The sequence below is a fragment of the Passer montanus genome, unplaced genomic scaffold (assembly GCF_014805655.1).
Source record: "Passer montanus isolate IOZ18808 unplaced genomic scaffold, ASM1480565v1 scaffold29, whole genome shotgun sequence".
NCBI lineage: Eukaryota > Metazoa > Chordata > Aves > Passeriformes > Passeridae > Passer > Passer montanus.
The window spans coordinates 9,212,102-9,239,272 of record NW_024367596.1 but is presented as its reverse complement, the minus strand read 5'-3'; the positions used below and the strand labels follow the sequence as shown (position 1 = coordinate 9,239,272).

Genomic DNA, 27,171 nt, shown 5'->3' with positions numbered 1-27,171 from the left:
CGGGGGCGGGGCCGCGGTTGCCGGGGCGACACCGGCGGCGGCTGAGGGGAGATTGGGACAGGTGGGAATGGGAGACAGGGGGATTGGGACACCTGGGAATGGGGGACAGGGGGAATGGGACACCTGGGAATGGGGGACAAGAGGGATTGGGACACCTGGGAATGGGGGACAGGGGGAGGGGGGGATAGGGGGGATTGAGGCAAGGGAGAATGCGAGGCAGGAGGGACTGGAACAGGGAGGATGCGAGGCTGTGGGATGTGGTGCAGGTGAGAGTGGAGCAGGTAGACCGTGTGTGCCTGTGTGTATCTCTGTGAGTCTGTCTGTCTGTGCCTCTACTTCTGGAGATGCTGTGGCTGAAGGGCTGTGCTGTGTGAGCCCTGTGCTCTGCACTAACTCCCCCTTCTTTGCCATTTTCCAGCTGTATCAGCGATGAGAAGTAGCAGCAGCCCTTAGCAATGGGTGATGTTTTAGCGTATGAAGCTGAGTTGCTTGGACTAGTGAAAGAGGTCGGTTTTCTCTCTTTATTTCTTTTCTTCTTTTCTTTTTTTCTTTTTTTTAAATGATTCTTGCAAGGCAAGATTTCTCAGTGTTTGCATTCAGAGCCAGGCATTGTAACTGAGGTCTGAATTCTGGAGTTATTTATCTGGCTATGTGTTGCTACACTCTGAAATTGTGCTGACTCCTGTCATGCTCTGTCAGTTCAAAAGGCTCAATGTCCATTAAATGCCAGCAGTAAATTTTCTTCTTTGGTCGAACGAAATTACTGGCTAAACCCAGAGGCATCATTCTTTCAGAGATGGTGTATTCAGTTGTCTCTAGGATGCAGGAGGAAATGGAGAGATGGTATTTTCCCACCACGAGGTGTCAGTTCTTGGTTTATCACTTTGCAGTCTTTGACATTTGTGAACCATCCTGCAGAGAAACTTTGGCATTTCATGGGCCATTCATTGAAGCATTAATCACCTAAAAAGAGGATTAATCACTTACTGAAGCATTAATCTAACAAATGTTGTTCCTCTATGTTTTTATCTCGCAGTATTTGGATTTTGCCGGATTTCAAGAAACAGTGAAAGTATTTAAAAAGGAATGTAAAATAAAAGGGAAGCCACTACCTAAACCAGCAGATGTTCCCTCAGAAGATTCATTGCCTGTTCAGGTAATGCATCATTTACACTTACTTTGAGTAATAATGAAAACAGAGCTCACTAAGCCCCCTGTGAGTTATTACAGCAGTGAATTGTCTGAACAGATTCTTGATTATTTGAAGAAATCTCTTGGCAGTCTTCTTCCAGCACAGGAACCTTCAAGTTTGGGGTTGGGGTTATTTTTCTTTCAGATCTGCAGTCATCTTGAACTCAAAGCAATAGTTTTGATTTATACTACTTTAAGTTTTTACTGATATGCTTGAAAATGTGGGGTTTGCTTCTTGTATTGATGGTTGATTCAGGCTCTCAAAGATACTAAAGATCTGTGAAAAAAGAACATTTGGGTGGTCATTGAATGGTGGGACATTTGTGAATAAAACTTTTAATTGGAAGTGCTCAGATGGCACTGGAATTCTTCATTCACTATCCTACTGCTGAGAAGATGTGGCTCTTGTGTGTTTGGGTTTTCACTTGATGCTTATCCCTTTCACAGGAAGAAATGCTTACAGCATTTGAAGATGGTGATCAGAAAGCCTTCTTCCACCTCTGGGAGGAGCATATTTTATCTTCAGTCCATGACAGTGATCCAGTTGCTCAGAACCTGGAGTTCTATCTCCACATCTACTTTGCCACCTTCCTCTTGAAACAAACTATGGGAAAACCTGTAAGTTTAGTTCACAATTCAAACCTCAGATTGCTTTTGTTTGTTTTACTTTATTTATTTGTCTTTAGTGTGGATGAAGATGGGATATTTTCTAATTATCATTCCAAGAGTATGTATCCAGTTTTAGCCACAGTCTGCATTTTAATTCAGCCACATCCTTTGTATTGTGAAGTACACAGATGGAAGTTGGAGCTGTCCTTATCCCAAAGTTCCTGAAGTATTTCAACTCAGAAAATACCAAAATGGCAATACTTTCACACTTGTAATTGTAGATCATAGCAGATTCTTTAAACATTTTGCTTGGAGTTTGCACTGAGCTGTGAGTTGAAGTACACTAATTTCTGAATAAATGGCAAAGCTCAGTTTTGGCCAGCTCAATATATTATGCTGAGAACTATAAATCCAAAGATGTTTTAAAACAAAATCTCTGTCACATGGAACTTTTATGATGAAGAGACATTTAAGTAGTTTGGACTCAGCCGGATCAGCCAGGGCTTAATAGCTCCTGGCCTTCACCTGTCAGCTGCTGCAGGAGTATTTGAATGCCTGAAGTCTCTTTTCCAGCCTCTAAGGGGCTTTTGTTCTGTTCTGTGTGCCAGCTCCACTTCCCACTGCTGTGCAAGTGGATTTTTTTGTTTCTGCACTTACCACTGAAATAAAGCATGTCCAAAGTATGTGTTTTCTCTCTGCCCTGAGTGTAGCAATGGCATTTTTCTTTAAAAATCTAGCCTGAAGTGAACAGGAATAATTTACATGCAGAAAGCAATTCTCTGTCTCTTCTTTCTTTGGACCTGGTTGAGAGAAACAACAACATTGGTTTACATTTTCCTTTATGACTGGTGAAAACACACAGTATGTTCTCTAATTAAATAAATACTGATTTTTAGATAACAAACATACTGGAACTTCAAATCTGGTATTAATATATTTGGGTCTCTTATTTGCCAGCTTTACAGTACATTCAGAATGGTAGTTTTCTAAATTAAATCTGCTTTATTTCCTAGGACAAGGCTGAACTTGACGAAAGGATTTCTTATTTCAAGGCATACCTGGAAACAAAAGGAGCTGCACTGAGCCAGACCACAGAGTTTCTTCCCTTCTATGCTTTGCCCTTTGTTCCAAACCCCATGGTACATCCTTCATTTAAAGAACTTTTCCAGGTAAGTATCTGTGTGGTGGAGATGCTTTTTTGCTGACTTAACTGACATACCTGCACAAATTTGTTGGTAAAGCATGTGTAGTATTTTTTAGAGTTATTTGCTCTGAATGCTTCTCTGACCAGTTGTGCTGGCCTGGCTGAGCAGCTGTGGGCAGCCACTCTGGTGCAAGGAGATGTCTTCAGCCTGCGTTGCTGCCACACTGCTTGTGATAGCAAATCAAAGCTGAAGTGATACTTACCTTAGGTCTGGCTTTGGATCTACCAGCTGATAAGGAACTCCAGTTTAACACCAAAAATAGGCATATGCTGCCATTTTCCTTTGGGACTAGCAATAAATAATGAGATAGACTAGTTGACCTCAGAGATGGAATATGACTACTTTTTTTTAAATTATACTTCACAGCATTTTTTTTAATGTATTATCTAAGACGAGATCCTCAGGTTTATTCTGAGTAACCCAGTGTCCAAGCTCTTAGTCCACATTTACTCATATTTTCTTGTGGGAATTGTTCAACTCATTCTGTGTTAGTGTTGAAACACAGATTGTTTTATGTTTGAGAAAGAGCAGCAGTGAGTCACTAGTTCACGAAGCAGAGTTCTTATGTCATATATTTTTCTCAGGCATCTGATGCTTTATATAGCTGGAGTTCCTGTCAGTTTGTGTAATGCATCTTGAAAAATCATATGCACTTCTCTCTGCAGGAGACAAGGTTCCTTTGGTAATATACAGCGTGCTGTGGTACACCACTGTCTGGATACTGAGTTGGTAAATGCAACAAGTAAATCTGTACACTCTCCAGCATGGTGAAATAAGGGCAAATCTCAGCTGTGAGAACAGCTTGCAACATATATACAGCAGTAAATTTAGGGAGCTTCTGGTACTTGTTGGAAGAGAGAACTTTTTTTTTCATTGGCTGGCTTTTCCTCAAGCAGAAACCAGCTCCACTGAAGGCTTGAAATAGAAGACATGAGGTGTAGTTTGACTTTTTCCCTTAACTGTTATTTTCTTGTTTGTGTGAGACACTACGTCAGGCAGGGGACAGCATTCCAGTTAATGCTCTTGGTCTGTTCTGCTGGTCTGTTTTTCCTGCATTGGCTGTTTTTCTCCAAATCCTTATTTTAGAAACATTGTACCCACCAGTGTCATGTCATGATGCTTGCAGCAGTTATTGACAAAACTTACAATTCCCAGATCTTTTTAGGAGCAAAGGATGAAAACTGAGCAGTGCAAAATTATGAATTTTGTACTCTATTTAATATATGTGAAAATAATTTTTCTCTTTTTCTCAAGTGTCTTGTCTTTAAAGGTGCTTTTTCTTTCAGGGCAGTTGTTGTGTGTGTATATAAGCCACCAACACTATGTGACAGTTTTGTACTTGAAATAAAGATGCTTTGTGTTTGTAGAACTCCTATCTAGGAATAATACTGAACTCCCCTCTGACTTCTGTATGCTTTCATGGGGAGTGAGCAAACAAATTCACATCAGTAACAGTGAAGGGAAAATATTTTAAATCCAGTGCTGGCTGCCTTGTTTACTAGTGGGAAGTTGCTGTGATCCAAGCAGTACTTTCTGCAGAGTGTACATATTTGGTGAACAACTGTCATTATTTGTTTTTCTTTTCAAGGATTCTTGGACACTGGATTTAAGGACAAGATTGGAAACATTCCTGTCGCTGGCTCTTAAAGCCAGACAGACTCCTCGGCTTCTCACTATATTTGTATCCTTCTAAGAAAACACTTTGCAGATAATTAGAAATACTGTAAAGAGGCAGTATAATTTATTGCAAGAGTGTGCTGCTAAGATTTATTGCAGAATTGCAGTAACATTGCGGTTCAGTGTTTTTATGACAGGAAACATTGTTTATATTCCACATTCAAAAATAAACTTTTGAAAAAGTCATATAAAGACCATGTACAAATCCATATGAACCTACATGCTTATCGTGTGATGATTCTTTGTTTCCATGTATAAATACAGGATACCCAAAGGCACCAACCTGACCTGACTTCTTTTTTAGCATTTCTAAAGCTGTTAGTCTTTTAAATTAACCTCTTCAGGGACTAGCTGAAAATTTTCCAGGGCTTTTAAGGGTTCTAGAAATGATTTGGTCACTCATAGGTCAGCAAAAGATCTCCAGTCCCTAGGCAACATTGTGAGTTTTACACTTATGAGATTTTTATGTATTTATTGTTGATTTATGTATTCTGTAGAGCATCAGGCACTTGCTGTTTGCTGGGATAGTAGGAATATCTAACTTGGTTGAGATTCTCATTCTGAGTCTCTGGAACAAACACTGAAAAGGTGCACATTTTCCTGATCTGCTTTTACTCGTGCAACAGAAGGAGAGTGGACAGTGCAACAAAGGTAAATACTGGGCTGTGGTAAGGAGGTTCTGTAAAATTGTCGAAGGAGAGTGGACAGTGCAACAAAGGTAAATACTGGGCTGTGGTAAGGAGGTCCTGTAAAGTTGTCAGGGGCTGTGGAGATAGTGGGAGGTTTACCTGCAGGGTTGGGGAACCAGTGATGCATAGCAGAAAGTCCTTGGAAGTCCAGACCCCAGCTTTGGTGATAGCTGTTGATAGCTTCTTGAGCTCAGTAAGGTTCCTGCAGTCAGTAAGTATGGGCTAGAAATGGGAAAGGGCCTACTAGTGGGATTTGTATTAAACATCTATTTGGTTCTGAAACATGGTAAAAACAAGTGGAGAACTCCATACAAAGTGCATAGCAGCTTTCTTTTTCTAGTTCTGATGAAAGTAAGTTGCCTCAGATCCTTTCCCTTGCTTCCAGGTTTTATGTCTCATTCAGTTGTTCTAATGGCTGTTTGATGATCTTGGACAGGGTTGATTTTTGTTCCTATTTACTCATTTTGTTTAAATAGTACCTCCTAAGATAGTGCATATTAGTATATCCTGAATAGGAATGTGTTCATTTAAGTGTGACTGGTGGATGTGTTGCATTTTGAGGTAAGCTGCTTATACACACTTTAATGTGTGTGTGTGGCTTGTGGCCCTTTAGAAATAATAATTTCAGCACAGAATCCTGTTAGGTGCTGGTAACACTTGAAACATGTGCCTTTTAAAAATCAGTTCAATAAATACAACTTAGGTTTCCAACTACCTTTCATTGATTTTTTCACTTGACTTTCTGCATATACTTTCTAGTTAGGGATTTATATGAGACCAGTAGGATTCTTAAAATTACTTTTCCTCTTGAGTTATTTTATCTGTAGGTTTATCCTAAGGTTTTACTTTTTTGTAGATTGAATTAAGCAGAAATGTATTCTCCCAGTGTGAGTTCCATGTATTTTCTTTGTTATTTTGTGCTTTGTGTTGTTGCATGAGACTTTCACTGAATAATAGAAGGGCCTCTTGGATTTTTATTTTCTAGAAGTTACACTTTTTCCTTGTGGAGGATTTTCCTGAAGGCAATAGCCCATGCTCTTATTAAAAGGAAATAACTGTGCAATTGTACCTGACTTATTTGGGGCCTAATTAGTTTTAATTTGGGCAGGTTCTGAGCTTTGTGCAGGGACTGTCATGGAATTCAATTCATGCAGGTCAACCTGAATTTGCAGATCTGTTATGTGCCTTGGAGGTTGAGTTAGTTTGGATTTTTCATAAAGGTTATTTGAGGACTGTCCCATATGAAGGTTTTGGATCCAAGAGGTTATTTTTGCAGTATCCTGCTCACATCACATGGGATCCACAGCACTTAATGCTGGAGAATATTTACTTTATCAGTGAAGGGGAGATGCAAAGGGAATTTATAGGCAGCAGATGAATGAAAGCAGTATGGCAGAGTCCTGAAAACACCTTTTGTAAATAGTTGCCAGTCATCAGTCTGACATGCTGAAGTACTTCAGGTTTGGGTGGGGTGGTGTAAATGCTTTTGAGGGTGTCCTGGAGTGCTCAGTGTGTTTACCTTGCCTGCCTTACCTGCTACAGTCTGGCTTCTTACCCATTTGCTAAAAAATTTCAGTTCCTGTATGACTTCCAAAGCTATTTGTGTGGCAGTTGTGCTTAACTTACAGTTCTCCCATATGTTTTCAGTTTGGCTGGAAAGGAAAAAATTGCAGAATGGTTGGCATCTTGCACAGAGAGCTTCAGACCTTCTTTGTGTCCTCTCTGCTAACAGGAACTGAGGGAATGAAGTATTTGGAAGTGTGTTCAGCTGCTGTTCCCTTCACTGCCTCATTACAAATCTGTGGATGAGTTCACAACCACTCTTCCACCATTTTGGGGAGGGGGAAGAGTGCTGGAAGTGTGTCAGGCTCCTGCACTAGAGAAGGTGGAGTGTGATCTACTTGTCTAGAGATTTGCTCAAGTCTGACTATTTATGTGTAAAAATGTCAGTTTAGAATATGGGTAGTAATTTTTAAGCAAGAAGGAGACTCCTGCTTTTCCTGAGAGCAAGGTTTGGTGTCCAACAGCAGCTCCAACAACAGCTTCTCTGCTCAGAGCTCTGCTTCACTGTGTGCAGGAGCTCAGCTGGCTGGATCAGTGCTTCTGGACAAGTATGTGAAGGTGGGCTGAAATTAGACAGAAAGAGACAGAACAAGCACAAGTTCAGGAAACAAGTGTTTCAGGTGTAGGTAAGTTTAAAGGAATCTCTCACTTAGAGAGAAAAGGTTGTCATGGAATTAAGTGCATATGTGTAACTCTTTGGCTGCTTGTAGGAACTGGAGTTAGAAGACTTGACAATTACACACATGAAAGAGCAGGCAAGAATTCTGGTAGAAACCTGCAGTAGTTCAGATGATACCCAGTGCCAGCATCTTCATTTGGCAGAGTCACAAGCTTTACTGTATCTTGTATCTTCCAACACCAGGAAGTTTGTTTTCTGTGCTGTTTTTTTCCCTCTTTTCATCAACATATGAATAATGTTTTTGGTAGGTGTTTGGTCCAGAGCTTTTTTCCCTCCTTGATAAGCTGATCATATGTACAAAGCATTTGTCAGTGCTGGGAGTTGTGTCTGGGAAAGAGAGAAGCCACAGTGTTACTCTGATTCCTGTAATGGTGCAGTTTGATCACTGCTGCGAGATGACATAAATGTCAGCTGAAATGCCTCTGAAAGGTACCATTTACTTTTACCAAATCTGGACTGGGATGGTAATGATTTAACCTTTTAAACACAGAATTTAGTACTAATTTTTACCTGGGCAGGTAGCTCCCTGATTTGTCTGAATGAATGCTGTTAGAGGGATGTGGCAGGAATGCAGTGAGGGAATGGGGCAGCACAGGACCAGCTCTTCCAGCAGCTGTCTGAACTTGGCACAGCTGCTTGCCAGAGATGAGGGCTTCCTGCTCTTTCAGCAGGCAAAGCTTTCCTGACTTTCCCCTTTTCAGTAAAATTACTCAGGTGTGAGAAGATAGTGAGACAAAGTTGCAAGATATGCCGAGACTGTGATTCCTTTCTGACACCCTTTTCTCAGTTTATTATTGAAAATCCCTGGTTTTAACTGCCAAGAGGCAAAATTGGACCCTGTTTCTGAATTTCCAAGACTAGTGTTCATGAGCTGCATTGAGTTTTGGTTATGTAGTTTTTTCCTGCTGACTGCAGTTGGAAGACATATTTTCATCACTGGAAATTCTACCCACTGGGCTATGAAAAGTAAGCAAACTCTGAGAAGGTTTATGCTTTGTGATTTGGTGCTTCCAACTTTCCTCTGAGTGAAAGTCACGCTCTAGATATATCCATTGGAAATTTATTCACAGTTAAATAAAAATATATTCCCATTTGCTCATCTAGGCAACAAAATAAAGTGCTGGAGTAGCTAGTTTTGTGCAGTGGTTGCTCTCAGAATCTTTTTCTAGTTTAGAAAAATATTCTTGTTTTGAAGCTGTATCATATTAAAGCTATGGTAACAGTTTAACAGTAATGGCTGTGAAATAAAAACAAAATCAAAGTTGAATTATTATCATCAAGGCTGAATAATTTGATTGTCTTTGGAAGTCATCTTAACTCTACTGATTTTTAAGTTCATATTGATTGAAATTGAGATTGGTGTAACAGTTTACAGAATTGTAAAAAGCTTAGCAGCTTCAGCAGAATTGCTTAATGTTACTGTTATAGTGGTGTTTTGGTTATTGGTCTGGGTTTTTTTTAAGTGCATTTTGCTGGATTTGAACAGGATCTATGTCTTATTGTTTATAAGCGAGATAAACTGTCATATTGGGCTGTTCAGAATGCTTTATTTTAATCCAGAAAGATTTTCAATCTGTGTGAGGGAATCCTACTTTTGTCTGAAACTCCACAGTCAAGCTGGTTCCTTCCCACTGTTTAACAAAACCTCCTATGGTAAATATTGTGTCTGTTTGCAGATGGGCCTGATGCCACTTTCACAGCACCAAGGCAGTACTGGATTTTCAGCAAACTAATTTAAAACATAATGTTCTAGCAAAATACACAACATCAGCTGTAACAATAGAATTATTGTGCCTCCCTTCACGGTTTTGTCTGGTCACAGAATTCTGCTCTGTGGACCACAGCTCCAGGTTCAGTGCCCAGTTCCATGCAGAGCATTGGCTTGGCTAGATCTGAGACTGGGGTGGAGTACACAGATTCTGGTACTCAGTTTGCTTTTGCCTCAAAAGGAATTGAACCCAAAGGAACAAAATGTATCAGAAATGTAACTTTTTCATTATTCAGATAGAAATGAAGGACAAATTTGAGTTATTTTCAGAAACTTGGGACATCAAAAGTGAACAAGTGAGTTTACCATTAAGCACTAAGTAATGGATCATCCTCTTCACAAATATATTCAGTGATGTTTACTGCCTTATAGTTGTAATGCTACTGTAACTGTGAAGCAGTTGCTTCTTTGGACAATTAAGGCTTAATAAATACTCGTAGGTGTTGCAATGAAATGGAATCTTCCTAGAGGCATGAAATTATCCTTATAAACAAATTCCACACCTCAGAAATTGAGGCTGTCCCTTCAGAGCAGTAAAAATGCTTGTGGGTTCTTTTGTCCTTTTGTTTGAATAGGTGATTTATTTACTATTACTTCTTTTATTATTCTCTTGACAGAAATGATGCAACATCTTCATCAGCAGTTAGTGAAGCGTGAGCACAGGTACATGACCAACCTGAAACGATTGCGCAAGTTGCAGATGGACTACCGTGGTCTCCTTGAAGTCACTGCAGAGCTGGTGGATTCTTTGGAGGCCACAGTCACTGGCAAGATGGTAAGAGATGACCCAGATGTGCACCTGCTTCCACACCCCTAGAAAATGGAGACCAAAGGGTGAATTAAGCATCACAGTTACTAGCATTTCTGTTAGACCTGTGGCTCTTAGTTACTAATAAAACACAGCACTTTGCATGAGCTGTTCTCCCATTGCCCTGGTGAAGGAGGATAAAAGAAGTGCAAAAAGTGGGTTGAATTGTGCTGGCTCAAAAATCTTGAAAAAATTATCTCCAACTCAGAAGACATCTCAGATCTCTTGTGCAAGTTCTCTTTTGAGCTTTGGCAGCAGCAGTTATTAGAGGGCACTTTGGTGATTACTGATTGCAGTCGTGCCCATCAACAATTGTATTTAAAACTTCAGTCACGTCTGTTTTAAATTCCACAGTAGTAGAAACAATCTTCTTATCCAAAATTTTGGTAAGGAAAAGCTTTGCTCTCTGTTCTGCTGAACTGGACTTGTTAATTTAATTGATAAAGGGACCAGGGAGATAGGAGTGAATTAGTTATTCATGATGTGAAATGAGCCACATGTATGTCAGTGGAGGAAGTACAACTTTTTTAGGAGTATTTTTTGTACAAAGTTGATTGTCTTTTTCATGTGTTGTGCTCCTCTGGGAGGTTAAATTCTGTGTAACCTGAAGGCTGTTCTTAGGCAGATGTCAGTGACCTCTAGGTGCTTTTAAAGGAACTGTGAATTGTTAGCAGGGAGAATGGCCTGGCATTTCCTGTGCTGCCTGCTGAAGAGTCAATATGTACCTTCCTCCTGCCATCAGCATGAGCACCATATGGTTTGTTACGCTGCTCTGGGATTACTGCAGGCAAGAATTTGCTTTTGGGTGGATTATGCTTTACAGCAGATTAGGGAAGGTATCTGCTCAACAATAAAATCACCATTCATTTGTTGCCTCCCATTTCACACCTCCGTGCTCTCCAGACGATATCCAATCATGGGATTACTGCAGGCAAGAATTTGCTTTTGGGTGGATTATGCTTTACAGCAGATTAGGGAAGGTATCTGCTCAACAATAAAATCACAGTCATTCATTTGTTGCCTCCCATTTCACACCTCCGTGCGATATCCAGTTGCCCTCTGTGGCCGGGAGCCGGACCCTGGTTCTCTTTGGTTGCGGATGTTGTTCAGTTCCTTTGTTCCAGACGATATCCAATCACCCTCTGTGGCCGGGAGCCGGACCCTGGTTCTCTTTGGTTGTTCAGTTCCTTTGCCAGCCTTGTGCGTGGCACTCATTTGGTGCTTCCCAAGTGTGTCCAGCGGAGGGGGCTCTTCCGTTAGGGATCCTGGATCTGTCATTGCTGAATCCAAAGTGGAGCTGGATGCTAAATAAAGTGATATTGAAGTTACAGCGTTCTGAATTTGAAGGGGTTCATTGTCCTGCTGAAGGTCTGGGAATATCAGAAGTGTCCCCAGTTGCATTTCTGTAATACAGAAGTATTATCTCAGTCCTCTCATCTCTCTTCTGGGGAAGGTAATAACTCTCCTGAAATTAAGCTGTTCTGTTGAAATGTAGATTTCCCAAAACGAAAACACTAAACCCACTGAGATGTTTTGCATTGAAAAACAAAGTTCTGTACTATGTAATTCATATTTATTCTCTCTGCTATACAAGACAGTTGTGTAAGTTCTACTCTTCAGGTAAACAACACGTCAGCATTGTTTCAAGATCAAAACTGCTTCATTTTTTAATTTGATTTGATTTTTAACCTTTTGATTCACAAAAATCTATATGCAAATAGAGGTGTGACAAAATCCAGTTTTCTCCTAGACTCTCTGAAAGTGTTGAGCACTAGTCTGGTGAATAGAATAACAATTCCCAGATAAAGAGAATTTAATTTTTAAAATTTCTGTACAGAATATTAGTTGCAGTACATATCTTGTGCTTGTGTCAGTGAGTCTCAGGTGTGTGATTTCTTACTCTTTAAAAAAACCAAAGAAACAGCCTTTAATATAGAAATGCTTGTCTGATAGAAACTGTAAGTTTTATATAATCCTGTTCTCATTTTGTTTCCTAATTTTTAGATTACACCAGAGTACATTCAAAGTGTTTGTGCTTGCTTGTTTAACAATCATTTGAAACAAACTGTAACACACAACATTGACTTCACAAGGCCTGGAACTGTAAGTATAAATGTTTGGGATTTTTGCAGTAACTGTCTTAAAAGAAATACTAGTTAAGCTACATATAGAACAATAAATGTTCTGTAATGGGAAAGACAAAACATAATGTGTTCAAGCTTGTATAAGAATATGGCAGTACATTGTTTTGTTGATCTCTGATGCTGGTCAATGACCTGGTTGTGTAGTTATAGCTAATTCTGTTATTGTGAGGACAGTAAAATTTATGTCTGTTAACATGCTAACAAAATGCTTTAAATAAGCATTAATCATAAAAGTGCATAGAAACATTTTACTAAGAAAATATTGTGTACCACTGTTCTACAAAGACAAGCCAAAATCATGAACTGTGCTTTTTGTTTTTGCCATGGCAGGCATTCATGTGTACTTAACTTTGTAGCACGAGAACTTTGTGAAGTGTCAAAGGAAAAGCAGAAGAAAATAAAATTCCTGCTTCTTATTAAAAACCTGCCAAGGTTTTTAATAACAATGATGCTATGGGTACATTTTGTTCTTCTTGAAAATTTGCTAGAGAAAGATAAGGAGATAATACAAATGCTTCCTTTTCTTTTCGATGTGCTAATATTTTCAGAGATAAGTATGATTCCTCATTGCTCTTCAGGCTGTTTTAAATGCCCTCACTTTCCTGTTAATGGTCAGAACTCCTTTCTCTGACCTGCCATGAGTTTAGGAGGTGCACTCTTATGCAGCCTGCAAAAGCTGCTGTTTCAGGGAGGAACCAGCATCTGTTTGTCTGTTGCCTCAATATTAGCTTCTGTCTGCTGCTCCCCTCTCCTCAGATTTCTATCATATCCATAGCTTATCTCATCTCCCATCCTGTAATGTCCCTCCTCCCACCCCATCTTTCTTCTAACCAACAGCTTTCAGAGGTCTTTCCTCTTTCCTTGTCAGTGGCTTTTTGAGATAATGCTTTAGGTACCTCAGTGGTCTTCTGTATTTTTGTCATCTGATATTGAAGTTGTGTGTGTTTCTCCTTCCCTGTACTGAGATCACCCATTCTGTACAGCCACATACCCTTTTCTGTCTGTTCCTGCTCTCTGCTTGCATCAAGACTTCTCTTTTTCTCCTGTGCTTTCAAGGTGCTCCATTTCCCCAGGGTTTTGCTTATTATTTCTATTCTTCTTATGCATGCATTGATCCTCCAGTCTCTTGAACCCATTAGGAAAGGGGCAGAGGGAAGAGTGTCATCCTTATGCATGGTTCTGATTTCTGCTTCCCTAAAAGTGTCTCTAAAAGCATTTCTGCTCCAGAAGTGCCTTTGCCACTAGACTTATTGGCACTATGGCCACTTTGACGCAGTCTCCAGCTATGCAGATAGGTTAGAGAAAGAGAATATGTTGGTGGTGGATTTTTTTCCCTGCTGGAAGTAAATTTTTTTCTCCTTTAACTAGGTTAACCTGAGCAAGGCTGTGTTCTCCTGGCACAGTTGTATCTATTTTTATACTAGGCTTTGCTAGCAGAGCTATTTCTGTGTGACTTTGTGGCTCATTTATCCAGGCTATTTGAGGTAGTTGCTGTGACAGCCAAACTCTCTAGTGAAGGACCAGTCCAGTTATAGCCCTGAGAGTGTTTAGATTAAGGGTTTCTAGTTTAGGTCATGCCTTGACACTGAGGTTCTAGCAGCTACTGTGGTTGAACTCTCATGTTGTTTCTATAAGCAGATCCACACAGGCTCTCTGAGGCATTAGCCAAGTTTTGGAGGGCTAATCACAGTCTTTGCATATAGACATTAACTGCATCATAATCAGGTTCCCTCATCCTTTTGTCCTCTCTTGATTTATTATATTTTCTTGTTTACTTCCCAAGTAAAGAGTTCTGGTTTTATACATGAATAGCAAACATGTAGAAACACAAATAAATGTTAGAAGAAAAAATAGATATTCTTATGAAAAGAAAAATGAGATTCCTTTCTCATCCCAGAATATGTCTAACCACTCCCTGGCTTTGTTGATGCAGGAAGCCAGATGAGATCAACTAAAATTCTGACTATTTGCCATTAGGCCACTCAGGCATGCCATTACTTTTTCTTCAAGGATTCAAGTACTTCATTGTTATGCACTCAGATGTTATTGTTCTGCCCTTAAGTGGTTTCAGGTTTTTGCATGAGTTTTGGAATAAAGCTGGAGGCACCGTGACCCAGACTAAGTAGCAGCACGAGTTCACAGCATCTGTGCTGGATTTCTCTTGGAAGATTCATTCACTTTTTGCCCATAACTACTTAGAGGCACTAGAGTGTGGTCTTTCCAGCTACTCCATTTCACAAACCTTCTGCTGTAAGGGGCAGCCAGCTGCATAATTACAGAGAGAAGAGACTAGCAGAGGGGCAGCTACTTCGTTCATCCTTACCTTACTATCACCTTACCTCATTCTGTAGGCAAGATGAGTGAGAGGCTTAAAAAAACTGTCATTGTCTAAAGAGTTTTATCAGCAATTAAATATGGTGGTTTGTCAGTTGTTAGGTTTTTCCCCCCACTTCACCTTGACTGTTCAGGATGATCCTATCTCACTGACATCACCAATGTCAGGACAAGGCCCTGAAATAAATTGGTTCTGCTGGATCAATATCTCTAAACAAATGAGCAGAAAAAGGAATCATCAGCAATGAAATTACTTTTTTTTTTGGTACTGTCACACAGCCTTAAATTTCCACCACTGTTATTTAGGGTATGAGTGGACATGCATTACATAGTTTGGAAAGAGGAAGTGCTTGAGTTCACAGCCAGTCAGGTTTTGGGTCAGGTTCTGAGAGGAGAAAATGCTAAAACTGCATCTTTCTCTGAGATCTGGACTTGAGCTTTAGAGTATATTTTGTTAAATCAGCCACACTGATAGTTTTTAGTTACACTGGGAAGGAGGATTATATGAGTACTGTAAGCAAAATGAAGTATTGTCCAAGGAAATTAAGGAGTATACCTTGGATTATATTCTTGGTAGCATTATTTGTATGCAAAGTTGATTTTATTCCCAGTACATTGTGCTCAACTTTTAATGCTGGAGAAAGTCATATTGTGTAGTAGAAAGCTGTGAGGTCTCAGGCTTTGAAATTACAATAAAGGTGACCTGTATCACTTGTTAATGTGCAAACATCAGCTTCCTGGCTTGCCCTCCACCATGGCTGAAGGTCTGTCCTTTCAAACTGGAAGAAATTTGTATCAGGAGAACAAATCCCACAAGCAAGTCTTACTGAGCTGGCTTTAAGACCTGAGGCAATGACAGCCAAGAGTTTTTCATTGTAATCATACCCTGAAATCTTACTTAGCAAGGGCTTCTAGTGTCAGCTCTGTGTTCTCTCCTGAGCTGGACTGATCTCATTCTTTTGCAGAACAGCTCCATGTCTCTTGCCAGCTCTGTGACTTCCTGGGTCAGCTCCTGAGCCTGATCTACATCCATTAACAGGATGCATCTGCTGCTTGCAGTGGGGGAGAGGTCACACTACTGTGTTACAGCTGGGAGACGTTTCCAAGGCCTCTGAAGCCCTGGTTTACCCTTAGGTTTTTCTCTTAGCTGCAGTTGAATGTTATCTCCATCTTCCATCATGTCATTTGATGTGTCTGGTCCTGAATTGGGAGATAAGAAACCTGAGAGAGTTATCAGAGCAGAAGGTGGGGATTTAAGACAAGAAGGTCAGAGCAGCAGGTCTGACAAGCTGAAGAAAACATTTATTTGAGGAGTTAATAGATTCCTGACTTTTTAGTGTTCCTTTGGATAGGGAACTGATGTGGGTCATGGTAAATTTGAAGAGTATACTTTCAAGTACAGCAATTCCTTACAGGATTATCACAGTCCCTATATTTTTAACACTCTTGAGATAAGTCAAGTTTTAATTTTTTTTACCATTTTCCTTTTCTAGTCTTGATTTGTCTGGTGGATAAGAAGCAGGGATTGTAGTTTTTGATGCCTGCAGTTTTCTGTTCAATACACATCATGAAGCCAAGAGGATTCTGGCTTTTTATCATAAACACAGTACATTCACACTCCACACTCCAAAGTAGCAAAGGCTCAAATCTGAAACCCAAACCCAGGTTTTTTTTGATTGAAGTAAAGTGTACACCTTCCTGGAATATTTTGGATTAGGGATAAGGTAATATGGTTCTCTAAGTTTTGGATTACAGGCAAAACAGGAACTGCTTCTTTAGATCTGCACTTTCTGTCAGTAGTAGAGATGGGTGTAAACCACTGGAGAATCTTTCTGTGACCTGAAAGCTGTAAAGTTGTTTGCATGTATTGCACCTGTGTCATGGATTAGAATAAATGCCCATTATGTTTTTGGTGCTATTCATTCTGATTATATTTACCTGTAGCTACAATTAGCTGAATTAATGTCCCTTGCAAGTTTTGAGTCTCTTTTGATACCACTCTTGAAGCTGTGGAAAAGTGGTGGGATGGGTTTTTTAAGTTCTGTCACTGGACAAAATTACCAACTCCTCTGTAAAGTTAAACTGTCATTTACAAACTGTGAACAAGGAAGATTTTTTTTTTTAATTTTTGGGATAGCTGTAATGACTACTCTGGGCTCTTATTTTTCTTGTACTCTGTGCTTTTTTCCTCAAACTTGGTTTTTACTGCAACTTGCCATCAAGCTGTAATAGTTGGTGGCAAGTATTCCATTTCTTACTTATGAAATGTCTGCACCAGCAGACCACATGAAACCTAGGATGAGGGTAAGTATTTTAGTCTACTTAAGAAGAACATGGCATATTTTGTACTAAACTACTCAAACTGTGAATTAGCACCATTCTTTATTTTAGTAACTGCATACTAGGTTTCCCTCCAGAGACTTTCTTAGTTTATCCCTGGAACCTTTTGGGATGAAGAATTGATAACATTGCTGAAACACCTTAAGTTGTCTCCCTGTCTTTGTTATGTGCTGGTCAGAAACTCCAGTCAAAGCAAGTGTGGAGCATAGCGGCAGGTGCTTTCTCAGGAGCTGAGGTCTTCTGATCTAGGCCATGTTCAGGGTTTCTCTCTTGGCTGCCTCAGTGGAGTGAGCAGCACAGGTCATATATTCCTGTCAGTTTGTCAGTGCTTTGTGTGTAGCTGTTCTGACTCTGACAGTGTGGAACAATGTGCAGACTAGGTGTGTTTGCCAGGTATTGAGAGGAGAACTTCCAAATACATCACAGAAGAGACACAACAATTTCTGTTCTAAGACATACAGGTATGAAGATTGGGAGAACATGTCTATATTTTTCTTTTCAAAGCTAATAATCTGTTAATTTTTAGCTAATTTCTATTGGTTGGGGGTTTTTTTTAACTGTGTATTTCTCTGTGATTTATTTCTGTTAACTTATTTTTTTTTAATCTTCTTTATTTTAATGTGTGTCTGTTTGCCCATAAAGGGATATTACTCTATGAGCCCTTGTGATGACGGATATGTAAGTGTCTATCTTTATTTCCTTTCACGTTGCCTGTTCAGTCTCTCACAGTCTGTATTTCTCTTTATTTCACAATGTGCTGCAATTTTTCCTGCATTTTAACTTGTCATGACACTAACTGTATGGTTTATGAAAAGCCAGAAAATGTACAGAGCTTGGAAATTCTGCATGGGGAATGGAATAGATGTTCTGGGTAACCTTATGGCTTCATAATGCACATAACACAGCATGTCAACATAAGAGCAGCTTTGTCCACAACTTTAACATGAAACTCAGCTTCTTACAGCATGCAGAAAGCAATTATTTCTTCCATGGGATTATCTGTGTATAGTATGCATTCTCTGTGAAGTGTGCCAAAACCAGCTGACCCCCACAACACCTTTGACAAAGCAAATAAATATTATTGCTCAAGATAATCCTGCAAGTTCATTCCCTTCAGAGGGGTGTTGTATTCTGCATATTTGTATTTTTTGTTTCTGAAGTCAAACTTCCTTTCAGTACTAAAGATTATGAAATTCTTTCACACAGTTAAAATGATCCTCTTTCACTGAAAACACAAAATTATATTCTCTGTACTGCCTGTGACTCCTGTAATCCAGATGGAAGTTTGTATTCTGGCAATAGTACAAGTACACCATAAGTATCTAATTTTGCCCATCGTCAGTGCATTCTTTGTGAAGAAAGGAAATGAGTCTACTTCTGAGTAAATCAGTATGTAATCAATTCATAAAAGTGATTGACACCAATTCTGAAAGATGCCAGTCAATTTAAAATAATACATATTTATATTTTTATCACTTTCTTTAAGTTAAACAAGATTTTTGCCTTTCAAGAAAAGCTGCCCAAATTTCAAACATATATATCACCTGGAATTAAAGTAAACCCTTGTGGGCATTCAACTTACCACTTAGAACAACATTTTATTTGGAGAAATAGTCATAGAAATATTGAATGCAATGGACTATTCCTTACATGCTTATTTTTATCTTGATGTAGAGAACACAGCCCACATCCACCTATGGTGAAAGATCACCTGTATCAATCAACCTGTTCCCATTGGTGACATGAATGTTCATAATGGACCCTTTTGCTTGATGTTAAGCATCTTGTTCCTTCATATAATGCTCTGTTTTGAGATTGGGAAAGGTTGATGACAGATGAGCAATTATGAATTAAATGATTTTTTGCTAAAGAAAAACTTTTTCCTTATCCAGATTAGTACAAAGTATTAATTAAATGTAACTTTATACAATGTAGAATGTAATAGCTTACTGTGCAGAGTTCTTTATAAGATTTTTGCAAAGCTATCTGACTCTGATTCTGAGAAATTTCTTGAATATATGGGTAGCTTTCAGCTCCCCTCACTGTTTATGTTAGTATTTTATACTTCTTTCTGACATTTGTGTTGTCATTACATTATCACACAGTATTACTGTGTGACTTTTTAATGTACACATCAGATGTCTCAGAGAACCTGTTTTATATGGCAAGTGGTAAGTTTTCATAAAAGCATATCTCTAGTATAAATAGGAAAAAAAATTAAAAACATTTGCAGACCTTCTTATGAAATAATACTTTGCATAGCCCCAGTAGACCTGCCAGGTTACACAAGCTCAGGGTCTAATCCCTCACAGGCTGCATGGAGCAGTCTTCTTGTTATTAGTATGTAACAAATGAACTCAACATAGATCTGTGAGTTCCAATGATTTGTAGAAATCTGCTCAAATTTTGGTTTTGCTCTTCACATATTCATCACATATCTTTGATTATTAATTCTGAATCTGCACTGAATTTACACTGAATTCTTACAGCACATTTTCAGAGTGGGAGCTGAGGACAGAATCTGACTTTCAGCTTTGTCTTCAGCATATTATGAATATATACATCAAACAGCAAAGGGGATATGGCTTGAATATAGGACTGCAGTATTTGATAAAATCAGTTGTGGTTTTGGCTTGCACATCAAGTGCATCTGCTTTCTTTTATAAATACTGATTTTTTTTTTTCCTTTGAACTTCTTTGTTTTATTCCATGCTGTTCATATTCATGCCTGTCTTTGTTCAAAAATAAAGGGATGCCATCTGTGGCTAATGTGCATCGTGACAGAATTATTTGACTTAATATGGCACCTGGTTTGGCTTTGGCAAGAACCAACACAAACATAAGTCATACCCATGATCCTACCAGAATGAGCTATGCTTGGGCTGTTTTTTCTTGTGTTTCTTTCCTTAAGACACTGAGCTTCTGCATGTTTTTCAGTTATGACAAATGATCCTCTCTCGAGATAGGTTTTGCATGAAATGTATTTTTTTCACTATGAAGTCTATGAGTGTTGGGACATAGGAACGTGTTTGCCACAGGTTCTTCACACTCTGCCTTTCCTTGGCAATCTAAGGTATACTGTCACTCAAAAGGTTAAAATTATGGCTACCCTGTTCCAGGAAAGACTGGGGAAAGGGCCTGGGAGAAAATGCTGAGGAAATAAATCTTGTAATCTAAGAAAAATGAGAAGAGTAGCTACTAAATAATTTCTATTTATGATGATTGTCCTATAAGCATTGAATTGCTTAATAGCAAAATATTTTTTAGCTCTTGCACTCTGCCATTCATTGGTAGATCTCAAAACCCAGCTTGTTCAAGAGATTGATGCCTGTGTCTGCTTTTCAGATGAGAAAAATTGAGGCCCAGAGACATCAAATGATGTGTTTGGATTCTGTCTGCAGTTGGTGGCTGAATCAGGACTGGAAATGTATCTCCTGAGCCAATGTCTTACTCAGCATGCCACAGATGCAGATTAGCTTACTTGTGACTAATTGCAATCATGCAGATGAAAAGGAAGAAAGGAAACCTCTGCCTGTAACATGCTTGCATTTTTTCTGTTATCAGTGGTGCTGGCCGTAGTCAGATTGAGAAATGACAGTGCAGTGAAGAGCAAACTAGCCCCCAAAACTTTCTCCATTCCTGTAAGGCCTTGATAATTGAACCTGATGTAATGTGAACTTTTTACTTATTGCTTTCCCAGAAACACCAAAAGCCTGAAAGAACTTCCTTCCTCCTGTGCAGGTTCTAAACTGATAAACTGTCTCTGATCAGCAAAGTGAACAGAAGTTTTTCCAGCTCAGTGGTTCTGCCCTCAGAGCCCCAGTGCAGGGCCTGCCTTACTCTCTGCTGCCTTTTTGGTGTAGGAAGAGCACAGAAGGAAACCATACTAAATACCTTGCTGTGCTCCATCAGCTGGCTTAAAAAGTAATTTGGGGATTAATGGAACCTTGTCCCATTTGATCTGAATGTTTTTCCAGTTGAAGTTTCTGTAGTTTGAAATTTCATAAAAGCTTTCAAAATCCTACACTTGCCAAAAACTTTGATTTATGTAGAAGAGTGATATGTGCATCTTAACCAGTTATCCTCTGGTTAGATTTTGGTTGGAGCACGTTTTTCTAAGACAGCAAAGAAGTGCATTAAAAAACCCTTTATTGAGAAGCACAGAATCTTTATATACATCTTTATAGCCCTAGTGCCCTGCTCTGTTTCTTCACACATTGCTATTCTCTGTTTGACCTTCCATCTCCAAGGGCTCTGCAATTTTTTTTGCATTTAAGTCACTTTCTATAGTGACTTTTTGCTATAGTCACTTTCTTCCATTTCCTCTAATGGACAGAGGAGAAAGATGCTGACAGAGGCAACGAAAGTGATTTGTGATTTAATTGCACAGCAGCTATAAGGTTTTAGGTTTTGACTGGGAAAACAGTTTTGTTTAAATAAAATTAACTTTTTATACATATTGAAAATGCTAAGGATAATGAACAAGGGCAAAACAGTCTAGGGGCAGAGATGATACTTAGAAAGAATTTTGTATTGTGTAAGATAAATTATTATGTGAGAACTGCTGGTCCAGACAGTTTACTTTTGAGGTGTATGACCTGTTTATAAGTCATTCATTGACATGATATAAAATGCTTTCCAATGTGCACATAAGCTTATTTCACATATAATAGAGCAGTTCCTTGTATTACAAGGATATCCACAAGGTTGTTTTCAGGAATATGTCAGTTGGTGTAATTCAATATTCTCTATGGTATTTCATGCTTTTTGTCTCCTAAATCCCACCATTTTAAATCTGACAATGGACATTGATTATATAGTTCCCATTGAAAGAGGCTCAGTTAGGAGAGAAGACCAGTTTTACAGGCATAAGTGGTAATCAGAGATTTTTAGCAGAGAGATCAACACAAAGAGGTGACATTGAATATTCTGCAAATACAGCATGTAGTTGACATCAGAATGCATGACATGAAGCACTCTTATGCCAGAATTGCTGCTTCTTTGCTTACCTCCAATGATACTCACTGAGGCAGACAACTTTCATGTGGAACTTTTATGTGGTGTTGGTGTTCCTGGTTGTGCAGTGGTGCCTGCACAGGCACTGTGTCACGCTGCAGAGAAGAAATATCCAGGATTTAATTATAATAACCTAGGCAGAACCACTAAGAAATGGCACACTATTTCATACTGGTTTTATCAATACCAGAATACATAGTCCTGTCTTTACATATTAATAATTATATATAGGGGTATATTTTGGTAACAGCAGCACTTGATAACATTAGTGTTGGAGCAAAGAATTACAATAAATTTATATGCAGGAATGCATGCTGGGTCTCCAATGAAATATTATTGCAATTTTAAAGGTATAAAAATTTATGAAGTCAGTGAATGTGCTTAGCAAGTTCTTCATCTTCCTCAGCGGGCTCAGATAGTAGTTTCTATTCATTTATTATTATTATTATTTTAAATGCTTCAAGCATAGGTAATTTGTGGACTGTGTGGGTGAGGATAATATAGCCAGATCATAACAAAAGAGATTTTGACCTGTGAAATACTTTAAGGGAAAAGAAAGATAAACACTGAAGTGCTCTTTCTTTAGCTGTGTTTCTGGTTTACAGCATGGGTTTTTATAGGAAAAGAACTGCAGAATCTTAGTGAAAGAATTCACTTTGGACCTCATTAATAACATTATGTGAAATTTAGACTTGTATGCTGTAATTTCCTTTTTTCTTTCTTTTTGTTATTCAGGCTTCCACACTGTTAAGGGCATCTTTATCCTCTATGTAAGTATTTGTTGCTGAGCTTCATTTCTGTCTGTAGAGAAGAGGAGGGGTTTGTAAACTGAAGTACACACTGCCAGTTGTCTGCAAATGGGACTCACTCCCCTGTGCTTCCTCTGATCTCAGTGAACACTGATGCAGATACTGTGTGATCAGTGTTCTTCTGCTGAGCAGCTTCAGTAATGTTCTGATTTCAGCACAATGTTGTTAATCCAGTAAATCTGCCATTCCACACATATGAGGTTGTTTCTGTATTTTTAGAGTTTCCACATATTTCAGTCCTGTTGTTCTAATTGGTTTGATTCTCACAACTCCAGGAAAAGGGGCAGGCACTAATATGGATTTTTGGGTTCCTTTAATTTTTTTGTGTCTGACTTAATAAATTTGGGCTTATAATACTAAATAGAAATGGTATATTCAAGGTGAAGTTTTATTAAATTTTTGAGACACTTTTAATCCTGTTGTTTACAAGATAATAAATGGGGCAATTATACATAGGACATAAAATTTGTTTTGAAAAGTGGTAGGATGGGAAGATAGTAAAATATTTTAGTGATTTATATTTAAATATTAAGATTAAAACATTGTCTGAAAGCAGTTTTCTTAAGGGAAACTTCTATTGCAGTGTTAAATTTCAAAACAGCAAGATAGTATTGGTGCATAGAAAGTAGTCCTGTATTAAGTCTCATGTTAAGTGAACACACTCCAGGCTATGAAAATGCATTCAGCCCACACCACCTCTGCTTTGGAGAAGATATTTCTGTGTACATAAGGGCTTGGAGGTGGAGATGGAGCTGCAGCTTTGTACTGCATCTGTTTCTAACTGTGTCAAGAGCCTTGAGCTGCTGCCCTCATGCCCTTGTGGTCCAGTAGGGGAGGGGAAAAAAGGATGTTACTGTACTGTTTTGTGCCAGTAAAAATCCCAGATTATCAACTGTCTTGTCAGTTTAATGTCTGCAGGTTATGATGGTAAGCAAGCTGCATGCATAAGTAAGAAATAACCCCAAATTTAACAAGTCTGTTGTTATAACACTATAATAGCAACAAAAGTAATAGAAGTGTGAAAATGTGGAAGTTCTTTTCCTGAAGCAGACTTCCTGTTTTGGCTCTTCTCACCTCAGTAGCATCAGCTGCACTGAACGAGGAGAGAAAGTTTTGATGAGTGTCTTTTCCTTTAGGAAGGTGCAGGATGTGCCATTGCTGCCCTCTCTGGATTATGAGAAGCTGAAGAAAGATTTGATTACAGGGAGTGATCGTCTCAAGGCCCTCTTACTGCAGGCTCTGCGCTGGGTAAGGACAGGGAGGCATCACAGCTGAGATCCCTTTTGCAAACAAGATCTGGCGATGAGTTCAACGTGACAGGCAAATTCCTGTTGGTGAAGCTTCCTAAAGCTGTTGAGATGATGAAGGCAGCCCAGACAGGAGGTGTCTATTTGTAGCATAGCAGTGTCCTTTTCATCAGAGGAGAGACATTACAATTGCAATTACATGAGCAATTCCCAGATTTCTGCAATATTCAGTGGAAATAATTTCTGTCGTGTTTTCAGTTCCTTCTTCCACATATCATTTTGCTTTATATAAATACTGCTGTATCCAAGACATACCCGACTCAAATCACCAGTTTTGCTTTATAATCAAGGTATTTTATAGGAACCTACCTTTTGGTTGACTTGGGTCCTGTAATGACATTTCAGAAAAATTCCAGGTGACAACAGGAAGTTACATTTTCCTGCTGAAAAGGAAGCTGGTGTGTTCAAAGTGACAGTCACGGAAGATAACAGTGGAATTCTGATAAAGTTTCAGTGTCTGTTTTCACATAAAAAACAGATTGTTTGTTCTGACAAAAAGTACTTCTAGCCCAATGCTCTGTCTCAGATGTTTAAGAAAAGCACTGCATCTGTAACTTAGAGGAGCTTTTTTAACTTTATGAGAAGTAATTCTGTATCCTTCCTGTATGGACAGTGATGAGAGCTCCCAAGTAACAGTTTTGTAATGGATCACAGAGCTGAGGTCAGCTCAGTTCATTTAATCTCTTCCCCTTAGGTCACTGAGGTTGAATTACTGCTCCCCATGAAAGAGGTTCTCAGCCACAGAGTATCAGCACCTTTAAAATCTCCAGGGGTCATCAATCTGTAGTTTTGGCTTTTTGTGGGTTTTTTTTTACTTGTTTATTTATGTTGCTATTTATTTTAGCGCTTGACAACATCATATCCTGGGGAACAGAGAGACACTATCATGCAAGCCTACATCAGTAATGACCTCCTAGATTGCCACAGCAACTGTCAGGTCAGCCGAAACTCAGTTGTCAGTTGTCCAATTTCTGCGTGATATTGCTCTTTTATATCTATGAAGTGCTGATCATATAATTTTATTGCTCTCTAGAAGAGGAGAAGAAAAATGTAGTAGGTAGTGCCAAAACTGGGTGATACATTTAGTTTCTTCATCCCAGTCTTTAAATGTTGATGGCAAAGCTTTGCCTTACAAGAGCTCTTAGTGTTGACACAGTTCTTGTAGACAAATGGAAGTTTATCACCTCCCTGTGCTTCACTTCTGTGAGTTGAAATGAAGCCTGAGCCCTTTAAATCTTGCTTATCAGATGCTGTGTCTCTTTTTGAGTGATTGTGTATTGTTTAATAATACACTCAATTCATTTCACTGATCTACGATAAGAACTAAATTAGCACTTTGGTCCCAATGCCACTATGGAATGTGTCATTGTGCACCTGCAATGATCAACTGTGTTTCTGTGAATTTGAGGTGGATTGGCACCTTTCTTTAGAAAGGGGAATTGCTGGTGTGTTGATTTTGAAAAGTTGTTTCAGTCCCTGATAACCGAGTACCATTGCTAAGAAAAGCACAACTTTTTTCATTGATTGTAGTGATTTCTGTGCATAATTGAGTTCGAGGCACTTGAGCCTGCTTGGTTTGTTGTGGCTTTATTGTCTTTGCAGCAGTCTCTTGTACCACTAAGAAATGTAAAGGATTATTAAATCTACCATTAGTTTTTCTCCCTCTAAATTTCTGTAAGAGGGAAGTTATATGTAAAGCCTGAAATAAAACAAATAAGAAGTCATTTCAATGTGATGGTGTTGGTAAGTTGCTGAGCTGCTTCCCATGCTCTTCATTGTCAAAGAAAAGCATTCCTATTCAGGTAATATTACTACACTTAAGTTTGTCAACAAAGCTAAGTTGTTTGGTTTGTGGGGTTTTTTTGTCACTGACTATATATTAATTTTAGGTACCATCTTCAACTGGACTGTATTGGCTCAATATAACTTCCACTCTAACCATGGAGTTTAATGGTGTTTTAAGAGACTCAGATGAGAAGCTGTAATTTGCCTATTTGTTCATTTTCCATCTCTCCTACAGCCCCCCACCAATAAAAAAAAGCAATTTTACATCATATTGACAAATCAGTATGCATCCAAAGGGTTTATGTTTTTTCTGTGTAAGTTTAATGAAGTTTTTAAAACATTATAGAAGACTAACTTTTGTGATTTATTAACATCTGCTTTCTTTTTCAGAGAAGTGTCCTCCAATTACTATATTCTAAGAGTGAGGTGGTCAGACAGTATATGGCAAGGCTCATCAATGCTTTTGCTTCACTGATAGAAGGTAAAAGATTCACTGCAAAAAATAAGATAGCATTTACATGTAATACTGTCTTATTGGTGCTTCACAAGTGTATGTCTCTGCATATGGAAATTCAGAGCCTTATTTGCACCCTTTTTCTAATGATTCACTCTCTTTTGTAGCATGCATTCAAAACTGCTTTTCAGTATCTGGAAAGTTTTTATTTTGACACTGTATATTCAGTATTTCTGACTTGTTTTGATGATTTGTGATCTGTGTGGGAACTTGCTCAGATACTGCCTTTAATATAGTCTTCAGTTTCTCCATGAGGGTTAAAGACAAAAATCCCCATTAATTAAGTTTCCTGTGGGCAGACCTGCTACCAGGTTGTGCAGTAGTAACTACTGTGTCTCCTGCATTTTTGTGGTCCTCACCTGAATAAATCTTTGTGCATCACTGCTAACAATCCAGATGTGTATATATCCAGCTTTCTATCTCTGCCTGTCCCAAATTAGCTCTTGGTTTGCTGCTATTTTTGGAGCTAAGTATTGCTACGTGCTGAAATCTCATTTGAAGTCAATAGCAGGAGGGCACCTGACTTTCCCAAGCTCCTTGGACATTTCTGTTCTTTTTCTTGATTGTACAAAACTGCTAGATCAGAAAGCATATACTGAAAGTGGATTCTGTGTGGTACTGATTTGGCAAGTGTGGACCTCTTATACCCATGTGTCTGGGTTGAATGCCACTGGTCTGCTACACGACTTTGTGCAGGTTTGTTTGGGTCTTGGCACAAGTTTGTGGCTTGTCA

The 27,171-nt window shown here is 38.9% G+C and overlaps 1 protein-coding gene across 5 annotated transcripts in view; it reads left to right on the top strand.

Moving 5' to 3' along the window:
• ARMC9 (armadillo repeat containing 9) overlaps positions 1 to 27,171 on the top strand; it is a 55,426-nt gene continuing 28,255 nt past the window's right edge. For 3 of the 5 annotated variants that reach the window (XR_005627988.1, XR_005627987.1, XM_039713703.1), the window contains exons 1-14: positions 1 to 61; positions 419 to 506; positions 1,037 to 1,156; positions 1,639 to 1,809; positions 2,814 to 2,969; positions 4,594 to 4,686; positions 5,309 to 5,333; positions 9,999 to 10,156; positions 12,194 to 12,292; positions 17,650 to 17,685; positions 22,759 to 22,793; positions 23,969 to 24,080; positions 24,984 to 25,076; positions 26,315 to 26,405. Coding sequence is in view for 2 of the 5 variants with exons in the window: in XM_039713703.1 (XP_039569637.1) it covers positions 456 to 506; positions 1,037 to 1,156; positions 1,639 to 1,809; positions 2,814 to 2,969; positions 4,594 to 4,686; positions 5,309 to 5,333; positions 9,999 to 10,156; positions 12,194 to 12,292; positions 17,650 to 17,685; positions 22,759 to 22,793; positions 23,969 to 24,080; positions 24,984 to 25,076; positions 26,315 to 26,405 (1,240 nt within the window). In the remaining 3 variants the exon portion in view is untranslated. The remainder of the gene's footprint in view (positions 62 to 418; positions 507 to 1,036; positions 1,157 to 1,638; positions 1,810 to 2,813; positions 2,970 to 4,593; positions 4,687 to 5,308; positions 5,334 to 9,998; positions 10,157 to 12,193; positions 12,293 to 17,649; positions 17,686 to 22,758; positions 22,794 to 23,968; positions 24,081 to 24,983; positions 25,077 to 26,314; positions 26,406 to 27,171) is intronic. The other 2 variants (XR_005627989.1, XM_039713704.1) reach the window with 1 other exon arrangement.